We start from the raw sequence: 24,372 nt of genomic DNA on the forward strand, positions 1-24,372 counted from the left end.
TGGGGGGGGGTTCCGGTGGGAGACGGGCTCCGGTGGCGTGGCACTCGGCGCGGGGGGCAGTGCGGGGCTCGGCGCTCGGGGGGGGGAAGGTTCCGGCGGCGCTCGGCACGGGGGGGCGTGCTCCGGCGCGTGGCGCTCGGCATGGGGGGCGGTGCGGGCGCGGCGCTGGAGGGGGTTCCGGCGGCGCTCGGCAGGGGGTGGAGGCAGGCTCCGGCGGCGCGGCACTCGGCGGGGAGGGGGCGGCGTGGGGCACGGGGCTCAGCACTCGGGGAGGGTTCCGGCGGCGCTCGGTGAAGGGGGGGGCTTCTGGCGTGCAGCACTCGGCGGGGGGGCGGCGCTCGGGTGGGGGGGGGGGCCGCGGCGCTCGGCGGGGTGGGCTCGGGGGGCGGCGCTTTTTTTTGCTGCTTGGGGTAGCAAAAAAGCTAGAGCCAGCCCTGCATTTGACCACACTGTTTCTTAAGAGTGTCTGTACCATGCTGTGACCCTGAGCTGTATTCTCCTAGCTGGCCCATTAAATTACATCCAACTGGCTCTGCCCACACTGAAAGCAAAGCCACTCAAATAAACAAAACTTTAACAAGATCTTCACTTCCAAACATTCCTTTCTCTATTCCTGCTGGGGTGGAAAGTTTTCAATATTCTTCCACCTTTTTGGAGGCAGAGTCAAACAGTTTCATCTTATTCTTCCTGGCCTGAGAAAAATTAGCAGGCAATCCTCTTCCTATCTACCAGTATCTCTCTTTGTTATGAAGGAAGAGGCAGATTACGTGCTGCTTCCCAGAACTTGCCACACCCTAAAAGTAACAGCAGCCTAACGGTTTTCCAGACACCAACTGTTACCTAAGGAACACTTCCTCACTGTCTCTGTATATGCTTCTGTTATTCTCTGGGTCTCTCTCTGTCTTGGAAGGGGTTGTCTGGCTTTGAGACTTCTCCCTCTGACATTAAAGGGCCCAAATATACCCTGTTACAATGGCCTGCTGTAGATTGGGCTTCAACAAGTCCAGGATACACCTGAAATTACATCCCATAGACAGCAACACTGGTGTCTGATTTGTAGTAGGATGTACTAAATTCCTTTAGGCCAACAGAAAATTCTCAGTCATGTGTTGTAACCTACCTCTATCTGGAGCCATAGCATGAATCAGTTGCCTGAATGTGTGGATAAGTCTTTCCACTAATCTCTTTGTTTCAGCAGAGTAGTAAGAACCTGACTTCACATGGTTGAAACCATTTATTTTGACAAACAATTGACACTCTTTAGATATAAATGGAGTTCCATTGTCACATGCAACCTGTTCAGGAATTCCTGTCTCTGAAAACAATATTGTCTTAACACTTCTAGCATTTTCTCTAAATTAGCTGAATTCATACAGAAGACCCCAGGCCATTTAGAATGGGCATCTACTGCAATCAAAAATGTAGGTCCAATAAACTGACCAGCATAGTCTGTTTGGTTGCACTCCAATGGCTGGCTACCCCCAAGGATGCAAAGGGGCATGTTTAGGCCTCTGTTTGCTGACAATCTTGACATTGTTTTGCCATTACCTCTATTTGTGTATTAATCTCTGGCCACTACACAACTCCTGATAAGGACTTTCATTTTTATAGTTCCCAAATGGGCTTCATGTATTTATTGAAGTAAACATCACCTGAGTTTCATAGGAATAACCAGTCTAGTATCACATATTAGACAACCATACTTGTTGCCAACTTTTGTGTCCTCTGCTGTTGTTTACATAACAACCGTGATATAGAGGAACTACACAATCATGGTGGGGTCCAAATAACCCTATATAGTAAATATACATACTGATAATCTGTCTGAGTTCTGGCAGCTTCTAAAACAGGGGTTGGCAACCTGCGGCATGTGAGCCGATTTTTAGTGGCACACTGCTGCCAGGAAGGGTCCTGGCCGCCAGCCCCGCGTAGCCCGCTGCCTACCTGGATGAATGGAATCCTCGGCTGGCAGCGGGCTGAGTGGGGCCGGCGGCCGGGACTCCGACTGGCAGGAGCCGGCGGACAGAACCCCAGGCCGGCAGCGGGCTGAGCAGGGCTGGCGGCTGGGACCCAAGCTGACAGGAGCCAGCGGAGGGAATCCCAGACCGGCAGCAGGCTGAACTGCTCAGCCCACTGCCGGTCTGGGGTTCTGTCCACTGGCCCCGCTCAGCCTTCAGCAGTCTGGGGTTCCAGCCACCGGCCCCATGCCAGCCGGGGTTCTGGCCACCGGCCCCGCTCAGCCCGTTGCTGGCCTGGGATACCAGCTGCTGGCCCTGCTCACCTCGCTGCACTATTATTTACTTTACATACAATAATATTTTAGTTATATAATATGGACTTATAGAGAGAGACCTTCTAAAAACATTAAAATGTGTTACTGGCACACGAAACCTTAAATTACAGTGAATAAATGAAGACTTGGCACCCCACTGCTGAAAGGCTGCCGACCCCTGTTCTAAAACATAGAACACAGTGAGTGTCAGAACCATAATATCTGAGAGCCTTCCAGTGCATTATGCAACATGGTTAACAGTTGTCACATGATTGTTCTCCCATCCTTTCCCCAGGGGAGAAGTGTATGCAGGGCACAGTTTTGTTTTGGTAGGGTTTTTTTTTTAAATAAATATATATGTTGCTATGTGTTTATATTAGAAAAGGCAAGCCAAAGAAATGTGATTTGCATTTGAATCAGAAGATGGTGATGTTTGTGATTGTCTTGTGGGAATTCATTCCATAGTCTTGGATTGCCCCCCAAAGAAAGCTCTGTCTGTCGGAAGCCATTGAAGGGAGCGAGGGAGCAGAGGACAGGTTTGATATGGTTGCAGTAGCCTCTGTTGCTGAGGAGAAGTGCTGCACCATTCTGTACTAGTTGGTGTTTCCTAAACATTGAAGGCTTCATGCCCAGGTATATTGAATTGCTGTAGTCCAGCCAAGAGGTGATAAAGCCATATATTACTGAGGCCAGGTCAACATCTGTCAGATGGGATGGAGTCTCCTAGCTAACTGAAGATGGTAGAAAGTGTTACTCACAGATACTGCTATGTGAGTTTAGTGTCAGCAAGGAATCCAAGAGAATTCCTTAACTACCAAATGAATTGAGCAATTGAGGACGTATATCTTCAATAAGTGCAGGCTGCAAATACTTAAAAAGCTTTCCTCTGCCCATCAGCATAACTTCTGTCTTGCTTGGGTTCAACTTCAACCAGCTGTTCTTCATTCAGGAGCTGATCTTCTCTAAGTTCTGGGCCAACAATACTCTATTCCAATACATTAAAGGTTCCCTTTGTTCTTCAGTGTGCCCGTCATACTCTTCTCTACCTCAAACCTTTGCAAACAATGTACAATAAAAAAATGGAAAAACTCCTGTGTCTCTCAAAATTTTAGGTGACTGTGTAGCCTAAAACTTTCTCCTGTTCTCAGATACATATATTGAAAAATCATTCTTTTTAAAAATGTGCATGGCTGAATCCCACAATGTTTTACTCTCCTCCTACCGGCATCTTACCATACAAAATTACCCCATAATTGCACACAGGCACTTAGGATGCTCCCCTCTAATATAAAACATAGTAGTTTTCAAATCATTTAGATAAAAATGTCCTTTTTGGCATAACTGACAAGAATTTCACAAAAAGCCCTGCACAATTCCTGTTATGCAAGCAACATGCAATTTATGGTGTTGTAAACCTAAGATACACATGTAGCAAGAGCATCCAGCCCTTCTTTGTATCCTTATTCAATCTTCAACAAGCTAGGACACTGGGGGCCTGCTAAGAATAGAGTGTCAGGGAACGGAGCAGCACATAACAGCAGAATGGTGGTAGGGCTGTGGTAAAGATCCCATTTGTTGGGAGAGGAGGAAGTAATTGTCAATGCTAGGGGTAAGGAGGCATTCCTGTCTCTTCCCTAAAATCTCCACCCCAGATGGATTGCTCATATCTGGAGACATGGGGTGGGTTCAATCTCCCCTTCAGGGCTTTCTTTCTGAGGAGTCAACAGTGGCTCCTTGGGGCAGCTGTGCCTCTGATGACTCACAGGACAGTTGACAGAGGCAGGATTTAACTGCAGCTGTAGGGTACATGACTCTGATCCATAACTAGGTTCATTTACTGTGTTCCTGCTCTCTCTGTCCCCTCCAACCATCCCAGGAATCAGGGAGAGGGGAAGAAGAGGTCATGGCCAGGAATGGAGGCATTAACTCCATTGATAAAGTCAATCCTGCCTTTGTTGATCCTCCTGTGGGTTATCCAAACCTCTGAAGATCACCAAGAGGTTCACAGGCAAAGACTTGCTGCAAAAGTGAAGTTCATGCTTCCACTCCACAGTCTGATTCAGCTGTGTGCTCCTTGTCTCCATGCTGATTCTAATCATCCAAGACAATAGCACCAACCTCTTCATCTGGTGTTCCCATTTGCCAAGGCCTCTATATTCCCAGGATCATTTCTTCTCTACTCATATGGGGCCAGTGATCTGCAATTGGTCCCAGTTCTCCAGTCTAAGGCCTTGGCTACACTTACCCGCTAGTTCGACAGCTGGAAATCGAACTTCTGGGTTCGACTTATCGCGTCTAGTCTGGACGCGATAAGTCGAACCCGGAAGTGCTCGCCGTCGACTGCGGTACTCCAGCTCGCCGAGAGGAGTACCGCGGAGTCGACGGGGGAGCCTGCCTGCCGCGTGTGGACCAAGGTAAGTTCGAACTAATTCGAACTAAGGTACTTCGAACTTCAGCTACGTTATTCACGTAGCTGAAGTTGCGTACCTTAGTTCGAATTAGGGGTGTAGTGTAGACCTGGCCTAAGTCTTGCATAGTAGAACACCTCAGCTCTGTTGAAACCAGACCTTTGTGACAAAGACCATAATCTTTGACAAAGCAGGAGATTCTACCACAGAGTTAACTAACTTTGATATTTTAGTTGCAACATAACTAAAGCCATGTTATTACATAGATTTAGGGGAACAGAGGTGTCCTTCCCAATCTACTCTGTTGTGTGGGGAAATATGGATGGAGTATATCCTGGGAGAGGGAAGGTAAAAAAAGGAAAATAATTGGCCATTTCATGGGTGATAAGAAGAATAAATCGTCATATTCTAGGGAACACTGAAATCTTTCTCATTTAATGCACCCCACATTCACCCTGAACTCGCACATAAGCAAGTAATAGAAAGTTGCTTTCCCTCCCACTGAATTAAATGAAATATTTCATTTTGATTTTTTTCAAAAATTTGCAATAATTTTTATATTTTCAGAAAGACATTTTCCAAAGAAAAAAGTTTAGTTGGGAAATTTTTGACTAGTTGTGCATAACATTTCAGTATTTGCTGGAGATAAAACAATTTATTACCCTCTGGATAGTGAGAGTGTGAAATTGAAAGTGGTGAAGGTTTTGTGCAAGAAGTGCTAAACACTTTTCCATTAACCTAGAATTTCTATACTTCTAAGTACTAGTGGAGCCTATTGTATCTTATTCTCTTGGGCAAGTTCATCCCTGCTATAATTTCACTGAAGCCTTAAATGCCACATATGGGTTTTTCTTAATTAACAAAATATATTAACTAGAAAGAGCAATAACCCACAAGATGGTTGAGTCTAAGTAAAAGATCAAAGTATTCTAGAGCAGTTTATATGGATGACCTTTAGTTTCAGATTAAACAAATGTAGACAATAAAACAGAGAGATTAGGCCAATGAAGACTATAAATTGACTGATGAGGCTGGGTTAAAGAAAAATTATACAGAATTATCTTTTGTTATAAAAGATACTCAAATATTTATTTATCTAAGCACTTGACATGACATCAGACTGTTCAGGTCAAGTATCTATGCTAGATACAAACAGAGTGCAAAATGCAACACTTCTATAATTCCACTGAAGTCAATGGAGTTGAACCAGTTGTCCAGATATACCGAAAGAAGGACAGGAGACACTTGATATGGTTTTAATCAGGCCACAACTAGCGCTGTCAATAAATTGCAATTAACTCACACAATTAACTCAAAAAAAGTAATTGTGATTTAAAAAATTAATCGCAATTAATCTCAGTTTAAATCAATTGTTAAACAATAGAATACCAATTAAAATGTATTAAATATTTTGGATGTTTTTCTACATTTTCATATATATTGTATTGTGTTTTAACTGAAATCAAAGTGTATATTATTTTTATTACAAATATTTGCACTGTAAAAATGATAAACAAAAGAAATAGTATTTTTCAATTCACTTCATACAAGTACGTAGTGCAATCTCTTTGATATGAAAGTGCAACTTACAAATGGAGATTTTTTTTTGTTATATAACTGCACTCAAAAACAAAACAATGTAAAACTTCAGAGCCTAAAAGTCCACTTAGTCCTATTCCTTGTTCAGCCAATCGCTAAGACAAACAAGTTTGTTTACATTTACAGGAGATAATGCTGACCTCTTCTTATTTACAATGTCACCAGAAAGTGAGAACAGGCATTTGCAGGGCACTTTTGTAGCCGGCATTGCAAGGTATTTATGTTCCAGATATGCTAAATATTCATATGTCCCTTCATGCTTCGGCCACCATTCCAGAGGACATGCTTCCATGCTGATGACGCTCATTAAAAAAATAATGTGTTAATTAAATTTGTGACTGAACTCCTTGGGGAAGAACTGTATGTCCCTTGCTCTGTGTTACCCGCATTCTGCCATATATTTCATGTTATAGCAGTCTCAGATGATGACCAGCACATGTTGTTCATTTTAAGAACACTTTCACTGAATATTTCACAAAATGAAAGAAGGTACCAATGTGAGATTTCTAAAGATAGCTATAGCACTCGACTCAAAGTTAAAGAATCTGAAGTTCCTTCCAAAATCTGAGAGGGAGGAAGTGTGGAGCATGCTTTCAGAAGTCTTAAAAGAGCAACACTCCAATGCAGAAACTATAGAAACTGAACCACCAGAAAAGAAAATCAACCTTCTCCTTGTGGCATTTGACTCAGATAATGAGGAAAATGAACATGCGTCGGTCCATACTGCTTTGGATTGTTACCGAGCAGAACCCGTCATCAGCATGGACACATACATGAAGAGACATATGAATCTTTAGCACATCTGGCACATAAATATCTTGCGACGCTGGCTACAACAGTGCCTTGAGAACGCCTGTTCTCACTTTCAGGTGACATTGTAAACAAGAAGGGGGCAGCATTATCTCCTGCAAATGTAAACAAACTTGTTTGTCTGAGGGATAGGTTGAACAAGAAGTAGGACCGAGTGGACTTGCAGACTCTAAAATTTTACATTGTTTTATTTTTGAATGCAGTTATTTTGGTACATAATTCTACATTTGTAACTTCAACTTTCATGATAAAGAGATTGCACTACATTACTTGTATGAGGTGAATTGAAAAATAATATTACTTTTGTTTTTGATTACAAGTGCAAATACTTGTAATAAAAATAAATACAAAGTGAGCACTGTACACTTTGTATTCTGTGTTGTAATTGAAATCAATATATTTTATAATGTAGAAAACACCCAAAATATTTAAATAAATGTATTCTATTATTAACAGTGCGATTCATCGCAATAAATTTTTTTAAATTGCTTGACAGCCTTAGACGCAACATCATTATTTGATGTCTGGGACTACCTGGCAGATAAAGTGTGCAGTGCAGGTAACTCCATGGTTCATTAAATAAATATCCAAGGAATGGGTGGGGGGGTGGAGGCCATCCCTCCCCCCTCAAATCCCAGCTGTACCATCCATAGGAGCCCTGAACACCACCACCCTTATTTTACTCCTTTAACCACCTCCTTTTAAAATCATTTACCAAGCAATTTATCTGGTATCCCTTCCCTATGGAGTACCTGCACTGGACATCCACTCCACACTTACATGAATTGCGACATCATAGCCTAACACCCTTCCCTACTCACCATAACAAAGCCCTTCCCAAACCTGCTGTAGGGAAGGCAGAAAAAATCCCCACTCCACCTAAGCCAATCTAGTGGTGAGGGGAAAAGTCCTTCCCGGCAGTCCTAGAAAGGAGCGGCTAGCGCAATGCCCACAGCAGGTCCTGACCAAACCTGGTATTTAGCCTCCTCAAGGGGAGGGAGGGTGGATACTGCTCCACCTGGTCTGGGGAAAAGGGGCTTCTCCCACCAGGCTTGCCCCTTTTGAACTCCCCAGTCCTTCCATCCCTGGAGATGAATCAGCGTCGTCACGCTGACCCACTCCTTCTTTTTGCAACAGCTTCTGAGCCTCGCTTCCCTCCTGGCCGTAAAGCATTATTCCCCTTCCCCCAATAAGCTGGACAACAGCCCCCCATCCCCCACTTAAAGGTGCGGTGCAGTAAGACAAATTTTGTCCATTGATTCCAGAGGGTAAAAACAGACCATTGATTCATTGTTATAGTTGAATACAATTTTACTCACATCCGTGTTACAGGATCGATATCGTTTCCTTTCTCCAAGACAGTATTTTCCTCCACCAGAAGGTCTAAAAGAACATTTATTTATGTGTTGTATTAGTATATACATGACTTTATACTGTGTATACAGGATATAAATAAATACAATTATATATATACAATTTACAGTGGGATTTTCAAAAGTGCTTAAAGTTGGTCTAACTCTTCTCCCACCAAAATCAATGAGAATTTGACCATTGAGCTCAATGGGAGCAGAAATAGAGCACTGCAGAGCACTTTTGAAAATCCTACCTTTATATAATATTTATGTAGTTTGCATAGATCCACAAACTATAGAATTAAACTATATGCAATAAAACTGCAATTAAAATATATTCCTTCTGTTTATCCATGCTTGCCTTCAAAATTATAATGACTAGTGTGCAAACATTATGTATTAATTTCACATATTAAATCTGTAGATATAATAAAATATAGAAAGATTATTTGTCATATTATGAGGTCAGTAGCTAAGGCTGCATTCTTTATAGACCAATTATCTTATTCTGATCTTAATTACACAGTTGTGGATCTGGAGTAACTCCACTGAAGTCACAGCGTCAGTCCAGATTTACATTAATGTGACTGAACCAAAATTAGCCCTCAAAGTGCCCAATGTCATCAAGACCCTATCCATCTCTCTCTGAAGTCCAAGGAAAGCCTACGTAGACTTCAGTGCACTACATGACTGGCTGAATATAATTAAGTTAAAAGCAGGTAAGAAAAAAATCTTAGTGTTCCATTTTATTTTAAAATTAATGAAATTTCTATAAGTAATTAGAAAATTTATTTAACAAATTTTCATTTCATGGGTATTTTATATCACACTTAATCAAATAACATTATTCTAAAATCATATATTTATGTCACTTGATGTATTGAGGAGAATTCAGTCTTATGAGAGCAGTGTTGGGGATGCAAATGGACACCACCAGGCATAAGGAGAAAAAAAGTAGGGCTGAAGAGAAGTGTCCCAGGCTACAGGTAACTGTAGCCATGATGAGGTGTAATAAACCTGAAAAGAGCAAGCAGTAGTAAAAAAAAAAAAGCAAGGGGGGCCTATTCAGAAAAAGAGCAACATTGGGGGCAAAGAGAAGCTCCTGACTTAAAATGAGACGTGGTGGTGAGAGAAAGAAGAGTGCCTGCCTGATAGACCTTCTCTGGAACGTGGATTAGGACAGAGAGAAGCAGACAGAGATGACAGGAACATCAGGGAAGGACAAAACTGTAAATGATAGGAGCAGTGGGGAAGAAGACAGCTGGCTCGGTCGACAGATAGTAGTGATAGGGAGAGGAGTAGACAAACCATATAAAGAGTCAATGGAGAGTGGCAGCTCAGGAAAACGATTAGTATCAGATGTGATATGGGCAAAATTTATTACATGGGCAGTAATTTTTATTCACTGTGATTTGTATGTAACTCTTTGTATTCCTAACCCTTAAAATATTCTGTGTTGCTTTTTTAATACTTAAATAGCAATCGTTATTTTACATTCAATATGAAGAACATAGACATAATATTTTAAGAAGACAGAATTATATCTAAGGCATAGATACATTAATTTTGCATAAATAGGTTTGTGGAGGAATATTTTTCTGATTACTGCTAAATATAAAGCCTGACTTCTTTACAGTACATGTATAATGCATAAATTTAAAAAATGTGAAACAATGCTTAGCAAACTTCTCTTGCATAGCTGTTTCTGTCTGCTCTTTTTAAGACAAGTGTTGGCACACTAGTGAAACATTTTTACAGATAATATGTGAAACCACAATTTTGAATAATTTCCAAATGTATCTTTTTGTTGGCTCCGGCTTACTTTAGCTACTTACGCTGGACTGTCACAGTGTCTTATGGATGAGGAGACTCCTCCCCCGCAGGTCCTGCTGCACTCTCCCCATATTGACCACGGACCCCAACCCCCATCTATGCTCTGGGGCCAAGTGCCAAAAGGTACGCACTCTCCCTGAAAACACCACTGAAAGATTTTACAGAAAACACAGAATTAGCTTTCAGGCTGATAGAGTTATCAGGACAGAAAAATATATGGGTCAGACAATGACCAATTATAGGCATTAGCATTCCCTGTATAGATAACAGACTGATATTTTACTTTCTCTAACCATGTTTAGACAGTGGTGAGGGCTTATGTGATTTGTTAATTATCTTTAGCTAAATCCTGTATTATAAATCCTTAACATACACCAGGAGCTTAAGTTTAAAGACTAACTTTCTTTTTTTCTATTCACAGCCCTACTTAGAATTTCTCATTAAAGAGGACTGATGTCTTTTCAATTCTTTTAGAATTTAGACATTAAGATCTGTTTTTTAAGACTGCTTAAGTAAAAACATTCCATTTACTATTCAACTAATAGCTTGATAACACGATATGGAAAGTTCCCCATTAAGGAATTTTTATGATGATTTTTTTTTTAATTAAAAAAAATCTGGGTGAAGTTACAGTGGAAAAGGAATTTGTTGCAGTATTTCAGTACACTAACACTGCAGACATAATAAAAGCAATGCCAAGACACCAGGGATAGGGTATAGAAAATCATTATACGTGCCGGCTACCATTTGTTCAGAGATTGAATGAACATGTGTACTGAAATATTTTTCAGACAATAGCTGAGCATCTGCAATATGTTACATACTCTGAACATACATACTGTCAGTATGAAGCCAGGAACGGATTATAAAATTATGAAGATTACAATAAATTTATCATCTCACAAATCTTATTTACGTAATATGGGGTCGAATCCTGCACTCCTTACTTAGGACTAAATTTTGCTTTCTATGCTTTGTGAAAATCCAGGGTAACTCTACTTAAGATGACCATAGTTACTGTGGATTTTCAGCAATGTAACTGAGAGCAGAATGTAGCCTGAAGTTATTCCGGCAAAACTCCAATTTTCACAGGTGTTTTATATGAGTAAGGATGTGACTTTCAGTAAACTGAAACACTCTCTCTCCAAATAATGCAAGTAGGGAGGGCAATCAGAAAATTATATTCTTTATCAAGAAGTTCATTCTAAATTGTCAAATGTGCTTTGATATAAGAGGTGCTATATGCATAATCATAATGAAGGAACATTGAAACAACATGGCAATATCAATAATGAAATTACTGTAATTTACCTTCAACAAGTGCATTCAAGTACAGCAATATTTATATATATATATATATATATATACACACGCACACACACACACACACACACACTAGAGTTTAGCATCAACATAAATAAATGAGACCTTTAGCCTTCTTATTTTGCTAGCCATACACATGCCAGTCACTTTTTCAAAACATTTATCTATGCTATAGGGATTTTTGTAGCTGTCTACCTTTAATATAGCTTCTTTTTAAGCAGGGCTGCTGTAGTGCATCACAGTTCTGTTTACAAAAACCTCATGCTCCACCAGCTAGAGAAACAAAAAAAGGGCATTCTTATGTGCCCATTCAAAACATCTGAGGCAGAATATTTTAAATCCTAGTTCAAAATACAGGATCTTTCACTATAAGAAAAAAAGCTTTCATAAGCAAATGTAGTCAGTTTTAATGGAATTTTTCCACTGGGGCAGTAAGGTTTGCCCTGTGGAAGGTGCCTGTGGTTCTAACTAACCCCACTGATTGGAGATTTCGCAAATATTCATGGATCTGTCAGAAGCAAGGTTCTCCAAATGGAGTTTCTTTCCCTAAATCCGGGCAGTTAGTGGCTGGATTATGCCCTGAAGCATGAGGGTCTATATTTTCCTTTCTAATGTAACTCTTATTATTCATATAAATGTGTAATTCTTTACTGAATCCTGTTAAGCTCTTCTCCTCCTTAATATTTTGAGGAAATGCTTTCCACAGATTAGTTATGCCCTGGTGGGTAAAGAAGTATTTCAGTAAATTACATTTGAAGAGATTTATTTTGTTAATGATTCAGATATTTATAGTAAAAAAGTAAGTGATAATGATTACATCCATTAAAGGCAAGCATCCATTTCATAAGCCTATTAAAAGTGCTCGGAAATTCAAATGCTTTGTTGATGAGGATCATATAAGTACCTGCACAGAGACAGATACAACATTTAATATATAATTCCCAGAAATTTTGTTTAAAAAAAGAGTTAAAATTGAAAGTATATATCAGTAATTTAGGGTAAAATATATTATAGGAATGTTGTAATTATCCCCAAACCAAGCATTGTAAATACAGGAAATTCAGAGTTAAAGTTAAACTTAAAAGAAACGTAAACAAGTTTAAAGCATGGAATTGTACAGTTAGGACATCCAAACAACCTTAACTCTACCCTGTTGTGACACCATGCAATAGCTATACGACTATAATTAAGGCATTTTAATATCGTTTGTTTCTGATTAAACTGATTTTTAAAGACATATTACAGTTTCTTTTTATTTTCCCTTCTGCTTTCACTGCAGAGCCAAGTTAAAATTGCTTGGAAGCTCTAATTGCGTGTTTCCATATCTTAGCATATAGATTTTCTTTACAATTTAATCTTAAATGTGAATTTTCTTGGTTTATAACACTTTGTTTTGAAATAGTCACAATAGCTCTGTAATGTATTCTACCCTACAATACTAATATGTAGTATCAATCTTAACTCCATTTTAACGTAATTTTTGTCAGGAAATTTCCTTGGTTTTTTATTTAAAAAATTAATACAAAAACAAAAAATTGAAAGAGACTATTACCATGTGGTATTTCTAATAATCTGAAGATACAAAGTAAGAATCTTAAATCTATTTTTTTATTTTAACTTTTCTGGACAGATTTACTGGTGTACTCTGGCTACTTTATACCATTCTGGAGCACCACAAAACAGCCAAAGTGGGTTTACTGCTGCCTGGTTTTTCCAGAGCAGTACAAAACAGACAGGGTGTACACCACACTTCCCCCCTCTCTCTTGTCCTCCAAATTTCCACTGCTTCTATATCCTGCTGCACATATTCCCCGAATTCCCTCTCCTACCTCCTCTCTCTGTTAGGTAAAAGCATTCAATGGGTTACTTTTGAAAAGAAATATTTAGGATACAGTCTCATTTTTGCTGTTATTTTTTTAAACTAAAAGTTCATCCTTCAGCAAAGGTTAGTAAATAAAATCTCTTTCAAAGAAATAAAAATCTCTTTCAAAAGGCCCACCACCTCTCATTTTTCTAATGGAACCGGGGTCACAGACTTCCCTCACAGAAAATGTGGCCCCATTTGCTGCCAGGAATAGGAGAAGAACACTAAGGACCAGATGAATGGACAAAATGGTCATATTTGCTAAAAGCAGGTCATAGACTCAGTCCCATTGAGAAAAACAGGAAATAGCAGCTATTTTGAAAAAAGGGCAGTTCTTTATAGAAGTCTCTGTGGTAGAATATTATTTTTCCCTGCTGTAGCAGTAACTTTCAGTAATGAGAAAAAATGGGACTAAATGTCCATTAATCAGAAAAAAACTCGCAATGCTTTCAATATAGCCTAGGCACAAGATTTCAGAGAGTTTTAATTATACAGGAAGTTTGAACAACCTGTGTTATTCTGTTATAAAGATCATTAAAGACAAAATAAAGTGTGATGCCAGGTGTTACATTTGCAGGTAATATGCTTATTTTTCATACAAAATAAAGAGGTTGACTTTACTTTAAGTGCAATATTCATCTCACCTTAGCTATGGTGCTGCAACTGGAGCTTCCATAATATGTTGTTATGGTATGTAGCTCAATATCCAACAATAAGCTTTTCACTGACACTGTTCTTTGTGTACAGGATATTTACATTTTTCATGCAACAATCTCTTCTTTAAAACCTAAGCAACTCATAATATTCATTTAGAATTTTACAAATGAAATCTGATGCAAGAACCTTGGCTGTGTACCCTTATACTATCAATTATACCCATTTCCAAGAAATAACCTATTAATTTAGGAGCTCAAGTTGACTTGCATTATCACAATCAGCAAAATGTGTCAGTAGATTAAGGAAAGCAAAATAATGGGAAAAATCTGTGGATAGAATAAATCAATCAATCACTTCAATAGTTACCTTATCTTCATCTGAAAATGGGTAAATTGCCTACTGTACCTTTTGTTTGTCTAATTTTTGCCATGGTCTGCAATTCATCACCTATTTTAAATCTGAAGCAGATTATGAGGACTTTGGTAAACTGACTAAAACAAGTCCAGGTTGATGGCTTAAGAAAAAGTTAATGCTTTCTGAGTTGCTTTAAACGTAATGACAAAAATGTACGTTATTATTTATAAAAATGTGCATTATTTATTATTTTACTTGCAGCCTGTATGTTATGACTTTTTAAAAAACTGCTGGTGACTTACCTAGCAGACAAAGTTTGAAGAATACTGTATCAATTTTCTAAAGATAACGTAGCTAATAAAATAATTGATAGCAATCTATAATCCATTTTCCAAGCAAAACAATTGTATAAATTTATGAAGAAAAGAATAATCCTAGAGATTTTATAATAGAGTACATTTTATATATGTAATATTATGCAGCAGCATAATATTGCATATGTGACAGAAGGACAAACAATAATATCTAAGGCTCCTACCTCAGCTAAATCTGGCTAGGTTTTCAACGGAAAAGCAAAAGGCACTATTTTGGCCCAGGATAACACCTTGCCAAATTTCAAGTCCCTGCACCAAAGCATGAAAGTACTAGAGCTTTTCAACAAAACAGTTGTAAGAATTTTTACATTGGTAAAACAATGTATTATTTCCTAATGTCTTTGTCAGAAATAGCTGAACAGTTTCTGTTTAAACTTTCAAAAATATCTTCAGCCTCAGGCAGAACTTGTATAGAAAATTTCAGCCCAAATGGGTTAAAGTTTGGCAAGTTTATAAGCAACTGAAAGCAGGCCCTTGTTATAAAAAGTGTTAGGTAATCTTAATTACAGATACTGCTGCCAGCTCTGCAGATATGCCGTTACTATACACACTTGCACTCTGGATCAAATTCTACTCTTATTACACCTTTGTAAATCTGGAGTAACTTCATTGACTTAACACATTTACTCAGAATTTACACCAATTAAATTGAAAGCAGAAATTGGTTTTCTCAATATGTTTTAAGTACAGTTAAGCTTTTTGGGATAGGTATTGTCATTTATTATATGATTGGACTGTGCCTAGCACAGTGGGGACCAATTCAGTTGTGCCATTTAGGCACAACTTCAATATATGTGTTAATAATAATAATAATAGGTGTTACAGAAATGTAAGTTATTATTTTTTCCTTAGTGTGTGGTGAACTGAACCTCATATTTGGAAAGAATTTGTGCTTTATGGCTTTTTGCTATCAGGAACTATTAATTTACAGGATACTTTGAAGTTCCAATTTACAGATAAACTTCTTTACTGTTTAGTGGGATGAATAATTTTACATTTGTAAAAAATATACATGCTTCCATGACTGCTACTAAAATCCAATGATGGAATAAATGTCTGATGACTGGACATGATATTTTGTAGAGAAGAGAATGATTGTAATCTCTGGAAAATGGACAGAGCATTTTTACTTCTTCACTGTAATCTCATGGATTTAAGCATATAAATAGAGGTAAATTGCTTCTTGTCATTGGCAAGGGCAGATGATTCCAAAATAAACCTAGACTGCTGATTAAGAATAAGGATCCTATCATTTTCTATTACGCCTTTTTTGGTAGAATGTGAAGGTCTCCATATTTTTATTAGCTAACTGTAAATATTACTTTTAATGACCCCATCAATGAAATGATTTAACAAGATTTACCAATACTTCCAAACTCAGCATGTTTTGAATTAAGTCATCAGCAAGGATTAATAAACTATGACAACTCCCCAAAAGCTTTCATTCTCTTTATTTAAACATCAGATTGTAAGTCAAAATGTAGTGTAATCTTTGTTGAAACTAGCCCAACTAACATGGCAGGAGTTAGAACTGAGGAGAGATGACAGTAGTCATTGTGAGCCTAAATCCAGCCTGGAGCAGTAAATTTTAGGGACTGATCTACAAATGTAGCTTTGACAAATACACCAATTCCCAGAGAGTTAGAATGGCTTTATACAACTACTCTTGTCAATTTAAACAAACCTGTGTAAAGTGCATTGTATATTATCTTGCAAATGGATGTATGAAACTCAAGTTATTTCAGGTCTGTTTCTATCTGTATTCAGTAAATTGATTTATTTAAAAATATTTCTATTTCCATTTTCTGCTTATAGTTCTGAATGGACTACACATTTTCGGCCATAACATTTTCCATGGAAAAAAATTAACAGAGATCTTTACTAACCACACAAAATGTTAGATTTTTTATTAAAAATATACATGTGCAGACATACATACACACAGCCTTTGTAGACCCGCGATAGAAGAGAATAAATCTCTGTGTATCCCCACTGAAACAATTACTTTCTGCAGATATCACCGTTAACCCTTATAATCTGAAAGTTTATCAGCTCTTATGGAAAAGTCCTTTAAAACTGAGTAGTTATGAAAACAAAAGGGTTTTATAGAAATAACTCTAAAAGCCAAAACAGCTGTCAGTGATAAATGTGGGACCATAAAGAACCCTTTTACTATGACAGCTTTTTTCTACATGCCTGAGTGATTTGGCTTATTACTGGAAGAATAAAGTTTTTTTATGTTTGAACAAAATAAAAACTTTCAGTCTCCAGATATATGTCATGGCTCATTCATGAAAACATGATAAGCCCAGAGTTAAAATAATCCATTATGGAAGAGTACTATATAATTTAATAAAGATTAAATCAATAGGGGATTTATGGAAATTTATTTGAAAACCGATAGAATTTGATAGAGGATAGCACCCTTTCTACATATTTTTCAAGCCAACCTATAACAGGGATAAAATTCTTATTAAATTATAAATACTGGTTAAAAAAAAAGGTATTTTCTATCAAATTATTTAGGACTTTTCCATTAGGGAGGAGTTCATTATGCAAATACATTTTGAATTAATGCATGTCATCTAAGCATCAAAGAGTAAGCACTTTCAGTTTTTCATTTTTGCAGTGTTTATAGTTCTTCTAAAACAATAAATCATTTGAACTCACCCCTTTCTCAATGCTCCCTGTCTGGCAAAGAGTACCCTCAGCTGCTGGAATGCTGTTAGTAACACAGCGGTTACTTTTGCTGAGGCACCAGAGCTCTCTACACACTTCCTAGGAAAGAAGGCAGAAGCAAGTTGATCAGAATAACAATCTAAAATTATTTCCAGCCGTCCTACAAAAGTGTGTGCGCGCGCACACATGGTTTGTTTTGAATAGAGATAATAAGAATAGGTAAAATTTTTATATATGTATTTTAAGTTTGGAAACTATTTTGGAGCAATTTCAAAGCCACTATACTTTGCCTAAGAATATTCTGCCAACAAAATCTGGCAATATCAACAGTAGATTATAAAAATGTATCTTCCATGTTTCCATGGAAGTGATGTTCTGTCATAAGCAGCACCTGCTGCTTAATGCTAATTCTGTATTTGGTGTCTTTTTAAAAGAAGTCTTACTGTCCGCTGATGTATCCTCATTACCTTACCTATCCAACCCAAATATCCAATTGTAGAATAACTTAACTTCTGAAATATAAAAAAGCAATATTGTATTTTATTCCCATTATTTTAAACCATGCAGGTTCTGAGCTCAGATTACTGTTAACTAAAATGATGTATGTAAATTTTGTAATAATTGAATAATATACTAAATTAAAGGTTTTTTTAGACTTCACAAATTTATAAATGAGATTTTCATAGATTTATATCATCATGCCACAAACTATTGATGGTATCAAATAAATCAATATAGTTTTTCTTCTAAAATACTTTATCTTTGACTTTCGCACTTGAAATTCTATGCATTTTAATTAGCCCAGATTTGTGGACCATCCGGGTACACGGCAAAAGCCATCCATTTATAGGGTTTCTGAGAAAGGCTTGGGGTTTGGGGGCCTGACCCAAACACCTCTGAAGTCTTTAGGAGTCTTTTGTTTCACTTCAATGCCTTTTGGATCATGTTCTTTATGTGCAGTGGAATGGGGCATATTTCGCTTTTGTATTCATTGCTTTGTAAAGTAATTTTTGTGTTATGCTGGGAGGTGATATGGGAATCTAATTATTGTCAGGATGTCTAGACTTTATTATAGGTGGGACTTTTTATTGTTAAATGCAAAGAAATAATTTTTTAAAATTTAAAATGCAAAGATAAATAATTAGAGAGATGTTTTTAATGATCCAATGCAATTTTCATTTCTATTATAGCTCTTTTAATGATAGTTTAACATAATAGCCTAATAGTATTTCGCATGCAGACAAACACATATATAAAGAATTAAAGGAAAAGGCAGTGCCAATAAGTCAAAGATATTGGTCAACTCTCCCCTCAAAATTCACTGTTTCTCTGAAGAAATGACTATCAGGCCTCATTATGTTCCCTCTTTCACAAAAATTAGATTTAAAAGAAGTGAAAATTTCCATTCTGAAGTACTTTTATCTTACCTTTCACAATATATAATGATATTTTTACAAATACAGTGTATTTTATAATTAGGTTCTCTGTCTTCCACATCTACATTAAGGCTGCATCTTATATGCACCTTGCTTGTAAAAACTATTAAACTTTGCTACAAGATTCAGTTTTCTTCTATTATACTACATACAGAAATATTACTGTACATATTTATTTATTGGTAGCTATAGTAATGGTCCTGTACTATATGATTCCACTAAATATTAGTAACTTAGAATACAATCTTGCAGGCCATCCTGTATGCAAAATTTCCACTGAAGTAATTAAAATTAGTGAGAGATGTGCACAGAGAATGTTTGCAGGATTGGGTCCCTGGTGTATTTAGCTTCAATGTTGGTATAAATAGAGAATATTAAAGGAATGATTTTCTAAAATACATTGCAATAGAATGGTCCTAGCTGGCTGGGGAATAAGCACTGAGGGATCAGGGCTTTGTTACTTTCTAGAACTTTTGTCCCATTTTTAACTACATGGTCTGCACCCTGTGTGCACCCAGTTTAATTTTAAACCAGTTGAAGGACAATTTTCTATTGATCTTTGGAGTTCTGTTGAAGTTGATGAGATTACTCAGAAATTCAGATTTACTAAATATTTCAGTGACTCCTTTTAGGAGAGATGTTGCCATGTGCAAAAGCAATCCTGGATTTTTTATGATGACTGATGGGGAAACTGCCTTCATTTTCAAATTTAGGATTTTCCCTCCACTGAAGTGTTGAAAACACTTATTTGGATAATCTCATATTGAGAAAGACTACTGCCTTTGCCGTACCTGGACTGCTCATGTGGCAACATCTCATATATAAAGAAACACACTGTCAGATGCTTATATTGCTTAAAAGATCATGGAGAGGAGGGAAAGCAAAGAAGACAAGCCAAAAAAAGTACCACCTTGAAAAATCTATTTAATGGATTTATTAATTTTACTTTGATTAAACTCTGTTTCAAAATTCATACCAAACCATAAACATATGCCTTTAACCAGGACTCCTGACTCCAATCCATTTTAGAAAGGATTCCAAACGGAACAGCTGAAATTTTTTTGTTTCAGCTTTCAGATAAGGTATGGGGATCTCATGTCCCATTTCATTATCTTTTGGCTCATGTGCCATAACATGTGGCTTAGGCATCTTTTCATACTGATGCAAATGCCAAAGAGATCTCACCTCATTTGTGATCATCCTGCATGTAACCTCACTACTTATGTTTGCACCTAATCAACTTTAATGTGTAAATTAACAGTTGGGCTCAGGTTGTGAAGTCTGGATCAGGATTTTAAACAGCCCAAAGTTTTTGTGCTTTTGGATACAGAGTTTTGATTCCACTCGTAAAGACAGAAGCAATTTGCAAAAATGAGATTTGGATCCTGGTTTGGATTTTAAACACCTTTAAATTCCAGGGTCATCTGAATTCAGATTCATGCTTATCATATCTCTAGGCTACCTAACAGCCTAGCTACAAGTAAGCTGAATTTCAGTACAGCCGACAGTTTTCTAAGTCTAACTTTAACTTGAAATATCAACATCTATAGTTTCCTTCAGTTGAGATTTATATCTACCATATTTGTACTTTACTATTAAGGGAGAAATGATTATTAGAACAAACATTTCATCCATCCAGTGTAAGAGTAGCAATATCAAAGTGAAGAGTTATTAAACGTTAAACATTTCTTGACCATTAGATTTTCTGCTGCACCCTGGCTACTTTGTGGCATCTGAGCAGCACAAAGTTACTGTAGCATACAGATGAATTTTACCCTATAGTGTGTAACTACAAATAAATAACTTGGTAGGAGACATAGGAGACCTGAGTTCCAGTCACAGCTCAGCCACTGGGTGATCTAGCGCAAGTCCTTTCACTGCTGTTTTCCTATTTGTAAAATGGGGATAATGATGCTTACCTCATTTGTAAAGCACTTTGTAATCTACTATACAGCTCTTAGAAGTTAATATGCAGCTCCTTGTATAGGCACCGATTCTGGGGCTGGAGCTATAGGTGCCAAATTTCCAATGTGCCAGGGGGTGCTCACTGCTCAACCCCTGGCTCTGCCACAAGCCCTGCTCCCACTCCACCTCTTCCTGCCCCCTCCCTATAGCCTGCAGTGCCCTTGCTCCGCCCCGTCCCCCTCGAAGCCTCCTGCATACCACAAAACAGCTGATCAGGAGGTGCAGGGAGGGAGAGGGAGACGCTGATCAGTGGGGCTGCTGGTGGGTGGGAGGCACTGGGAGCGGGGAGTAGAGGGAGCTGATGGGGGCTGCAGATGAATTACTATGGCTCTTCGGCAATGTACATTGGTAAATTCTGGCTCCTTCTCAGGCTCAGGTTGGCCACCCCTGAACTAATGAAAAGTGCTGTATAAGAGCTAAGTAATATTATGAACCCAGTCTTTACTCAGAATTAGCTTCAGTGGGAGTTTGCCTCAGTAAAATCTGCAGGATTGGTACATAAGGAATGAAATAAAAAATTAAGTAAAACTATCAAGGGCTTTTCCATACTAGTTTTTAAGCAGTACTCCACATATAAATAAGAAGGGAGTTCTACTTAAAAAAATTATGATATCATATCACTCCACATGTATATAATATTTTTATTTCTGGAAAATCATGGAAAATACTAAGGCCTTACTGACCACAACAGCACAATTTATCATTCTATGTAGAGAATTTAAGAAAAAATAAAAACATATTTCTGTAGATTCTTTTACATATTATAACAAATATTAAAAAGTTTGTTTTCCCCTAATATGCTAATTTAAAAGAATAAAAGTTGAAACACAGATATCTGTAATGTAACTCTAGTGAATAAAATAAATCTGGGTTAAACCAGGGATAAATCTGACTCAATGTGTTCTTTATTTTCAACTAATTTTGGAAAAATTAGAAAGAAAGGCTTAAAAAGAATTATTATGGTGCACAAAGCTTTCTGCCCTCGAGGATAGCCCCAAACCTAGCACTAATTTTACTCCTTGATTATGGATTTGAGACACTCTCCTTATTACCATTATCCTATCAGTAACATCTCTAAACAGCTGTTTCTAATAAGCCAGTCTGAAAACCATCGGAGAGCACTGCCCTGAAAAGGTCAGGGCCAGAGCCACTATTAAAAAGGATACTGATGTTTTATCACACAAAACAAAACAAAATCTACATAAGGTGACCTGATAGCCCCACTCCTTTTTGGACATCAAATGAGGATAGTATATCCTTTCCCCGACTTCAAATAGATCTTAATCCTGTTGTATGAAAAGGATCATGGTAAAAGAAGAAAACGATCTGAAAGCTAATCAATAAGCTCAAAGTCAGTGACTGGATTTCTGGATGTAATACCTATTAATTTGTAAAGAAAACAATGAAAAGTGTTTTAAAAATCCAGGAAACATAAACTGAAGCTGAGGCCTTTCATAAGATTAAGACAAGATAGATGACAACCTGTAACGGTGTATCTTAGGGCTCCATGACTTCAGTTTGGAATTCGGATGGCTGTATTTGCAGTAAATTAAACAAAGCTGAACCCATCTAGAGAAAAAAAACAGCAAATCAAATTATCTTCCTTTTGCCTACATGCTATAAATGATGGAGCCTCTTTCTGTGTGTCATGCAGAGTTACATACAGTCATTTTTAAATTATGTAACAGATAAGCATCCTACATATTAATATTAATAATGATAAAATGATCATAACAATACAGCACAATGAAAACTCAATAATATGAGAAAGATCAACTTGCTGTGCTGTTTCCAAAATCTAGACTCGAATGAAAGCCTCGAATTAAATTCATTAAAGAATTTGGCTTTTTTCAAACCCAAAATATTCTGAAAAATAAGATGGGAAACACATTGAGTAGAAACATGAATTAATGATAAAATTGAGATTTGATTTTCTTTAATAAAATTTTAAAATCTTAAAAATTGGGACTTTACATTCTTTCAGAATGTATTGATCCATAATATGCTGCACCCTTTGATGAGCATTTGTTAAAATAGAGCATTAAAATAATTTTCTTGAATTCTGACATAATTGAGATGTGCAAAAATTTCTCCCTGATTTATTTCCACCCTCACAACAAAAATATTATTTGTAACATGTTTAGAATTATGAGGGTGATTACGAATCATGGGTGAACCTCAGACAGTTCAGAGGTTTTGCTCAGTTCAGATAAGCACCCAAAAGTTAATATTTTTAATGCTCCATTTCCATAAATGCTCATTATGCGGTGCAGCATGTTATGAATCAAAACATGCTGAAGGAATGTGAAGTGTCATTCTTAAACTTAGACTATTTATGCATATTATGTTACCATCTTATTTGACTAAGTATTGGGTGCTTATCTGAACCTTTCCAGAACTACAGCGGTCCCACTCAGTAAGTCAGCCTGAAACAAACACCTTTTCTTTCAGACCCACACAGCTTTTTCTATCTCTGTCCCAACCACCTTCCAGCCTCTGAACTGTCATTTATGTCTCCTAATCCACCTTGTAATCTACCATCCTTCTGTAACCCATATTTGGCCACTGGCTCTCGTTCCTCCATTTAAAATTGAACTACAGGGCCTACATGCCTTGGTGGTACGCCTACGTTTAATTTCTATGTGCTCTGGTGTACATCTTTAAAGGTAGGGAGAGATGAACACAGGAGTGCTTTGGTGGGGAAAGTGGGAGTGAGTCAGGATGGTGGTTGATGTTGCCTTTGTGGGAGTTTGTAAGGCAAAGGATGGAAAAGGATGAAAAACCCAAGGGGTATTAGAAAGAGCCAAGTCTATGGTCCTGCTTAATAGAACCCATGCTAATCTTAAAAAAAGATGCAAGTTCAGTTCAAGAACAAAGCAGTAGTTCAAATTGGTTTTTACTTAGGGAATGATTATGAAAGTACTTCTCAGGCAAAACTCTGACAGACTTCAATAATTTTGAATTAAAAAGACCTGCATGATTGGACCCTTAGCGATAACAGATTTTGCACTTGATAGCCAAGATAGTCTCACCTTAAAGAATAATAGAAATTAGAGAGCCTATAATGATAAAGTATAATGTTAAAAGCTCAGATCCTCTCTCAGCCTACAAAAAGTTTTAGCACACATTTATGAACTAGATACAAAAAGGTATAAATCAGTGCCCAATTGAATTACTTAGGCTCTTCTGACAAACATTAAAATACAATGTGAATTCAGTGTGATATGATTCAAGTGGAAAAAGAAGGTCACAATACAGTGAGTTAGGAGGGACTAGATAGGAATTTATGAAAACATAATTCACACTATATATCATAATGTCAGTGGTTGAGGGAATGAAGAAAAGGTGGAAACTGTCAGTTATTCAGGTGAAGACCCCCAAATGATTTCTCTTTTTTCTTTTTGGAAAAGCATCTTTCAGAATCTGCTCTCACGTCCTCACATTTA

At 37.6% G+C, this 24,372-nt stretch overlaps 1 protein-coding gene across 1 annotated transcript in view; it reads right to left on the reverse strand.

Moving 5' to 3' along the window:
* The window catches only part of ADAMTS6 (ADAM metallopeptidase with thrombospondin type 1 motif 6), a gene marked incomplete in the record, with an annotated part of 313,682 nt that overhangs the window by 99,331 nt on the left and 189,979 nt on the right, over positions 1–24,372 (reverse strand). The window contains 3 exon segments of the mRNA XM_034773659.1: positions 8,409–8,472; positions 10,277–10,422; positions 17,517–17,624. Of these exon segments, the coding sequence (XP_034629550.1) occupies positions 8,409–8,472; positions 10,277–10,422; positions 17,517–17,624 (318 nt within the window).

Source organism: Trachemys scripta, chromosome 6 (assembly GCF_013100865.1).
Source record: "Trachemys scripta elegans isolate TJP31775 chromosome 6, CAS_Tse_1.0, whole genome shotgun sequence".
Classification (NCBI taxonomy): domain Eukaryota; kingdom Metazoa; phylum Chordata; order Testudines; family Emydidae; genus Trachemys; species Trachemys scripta.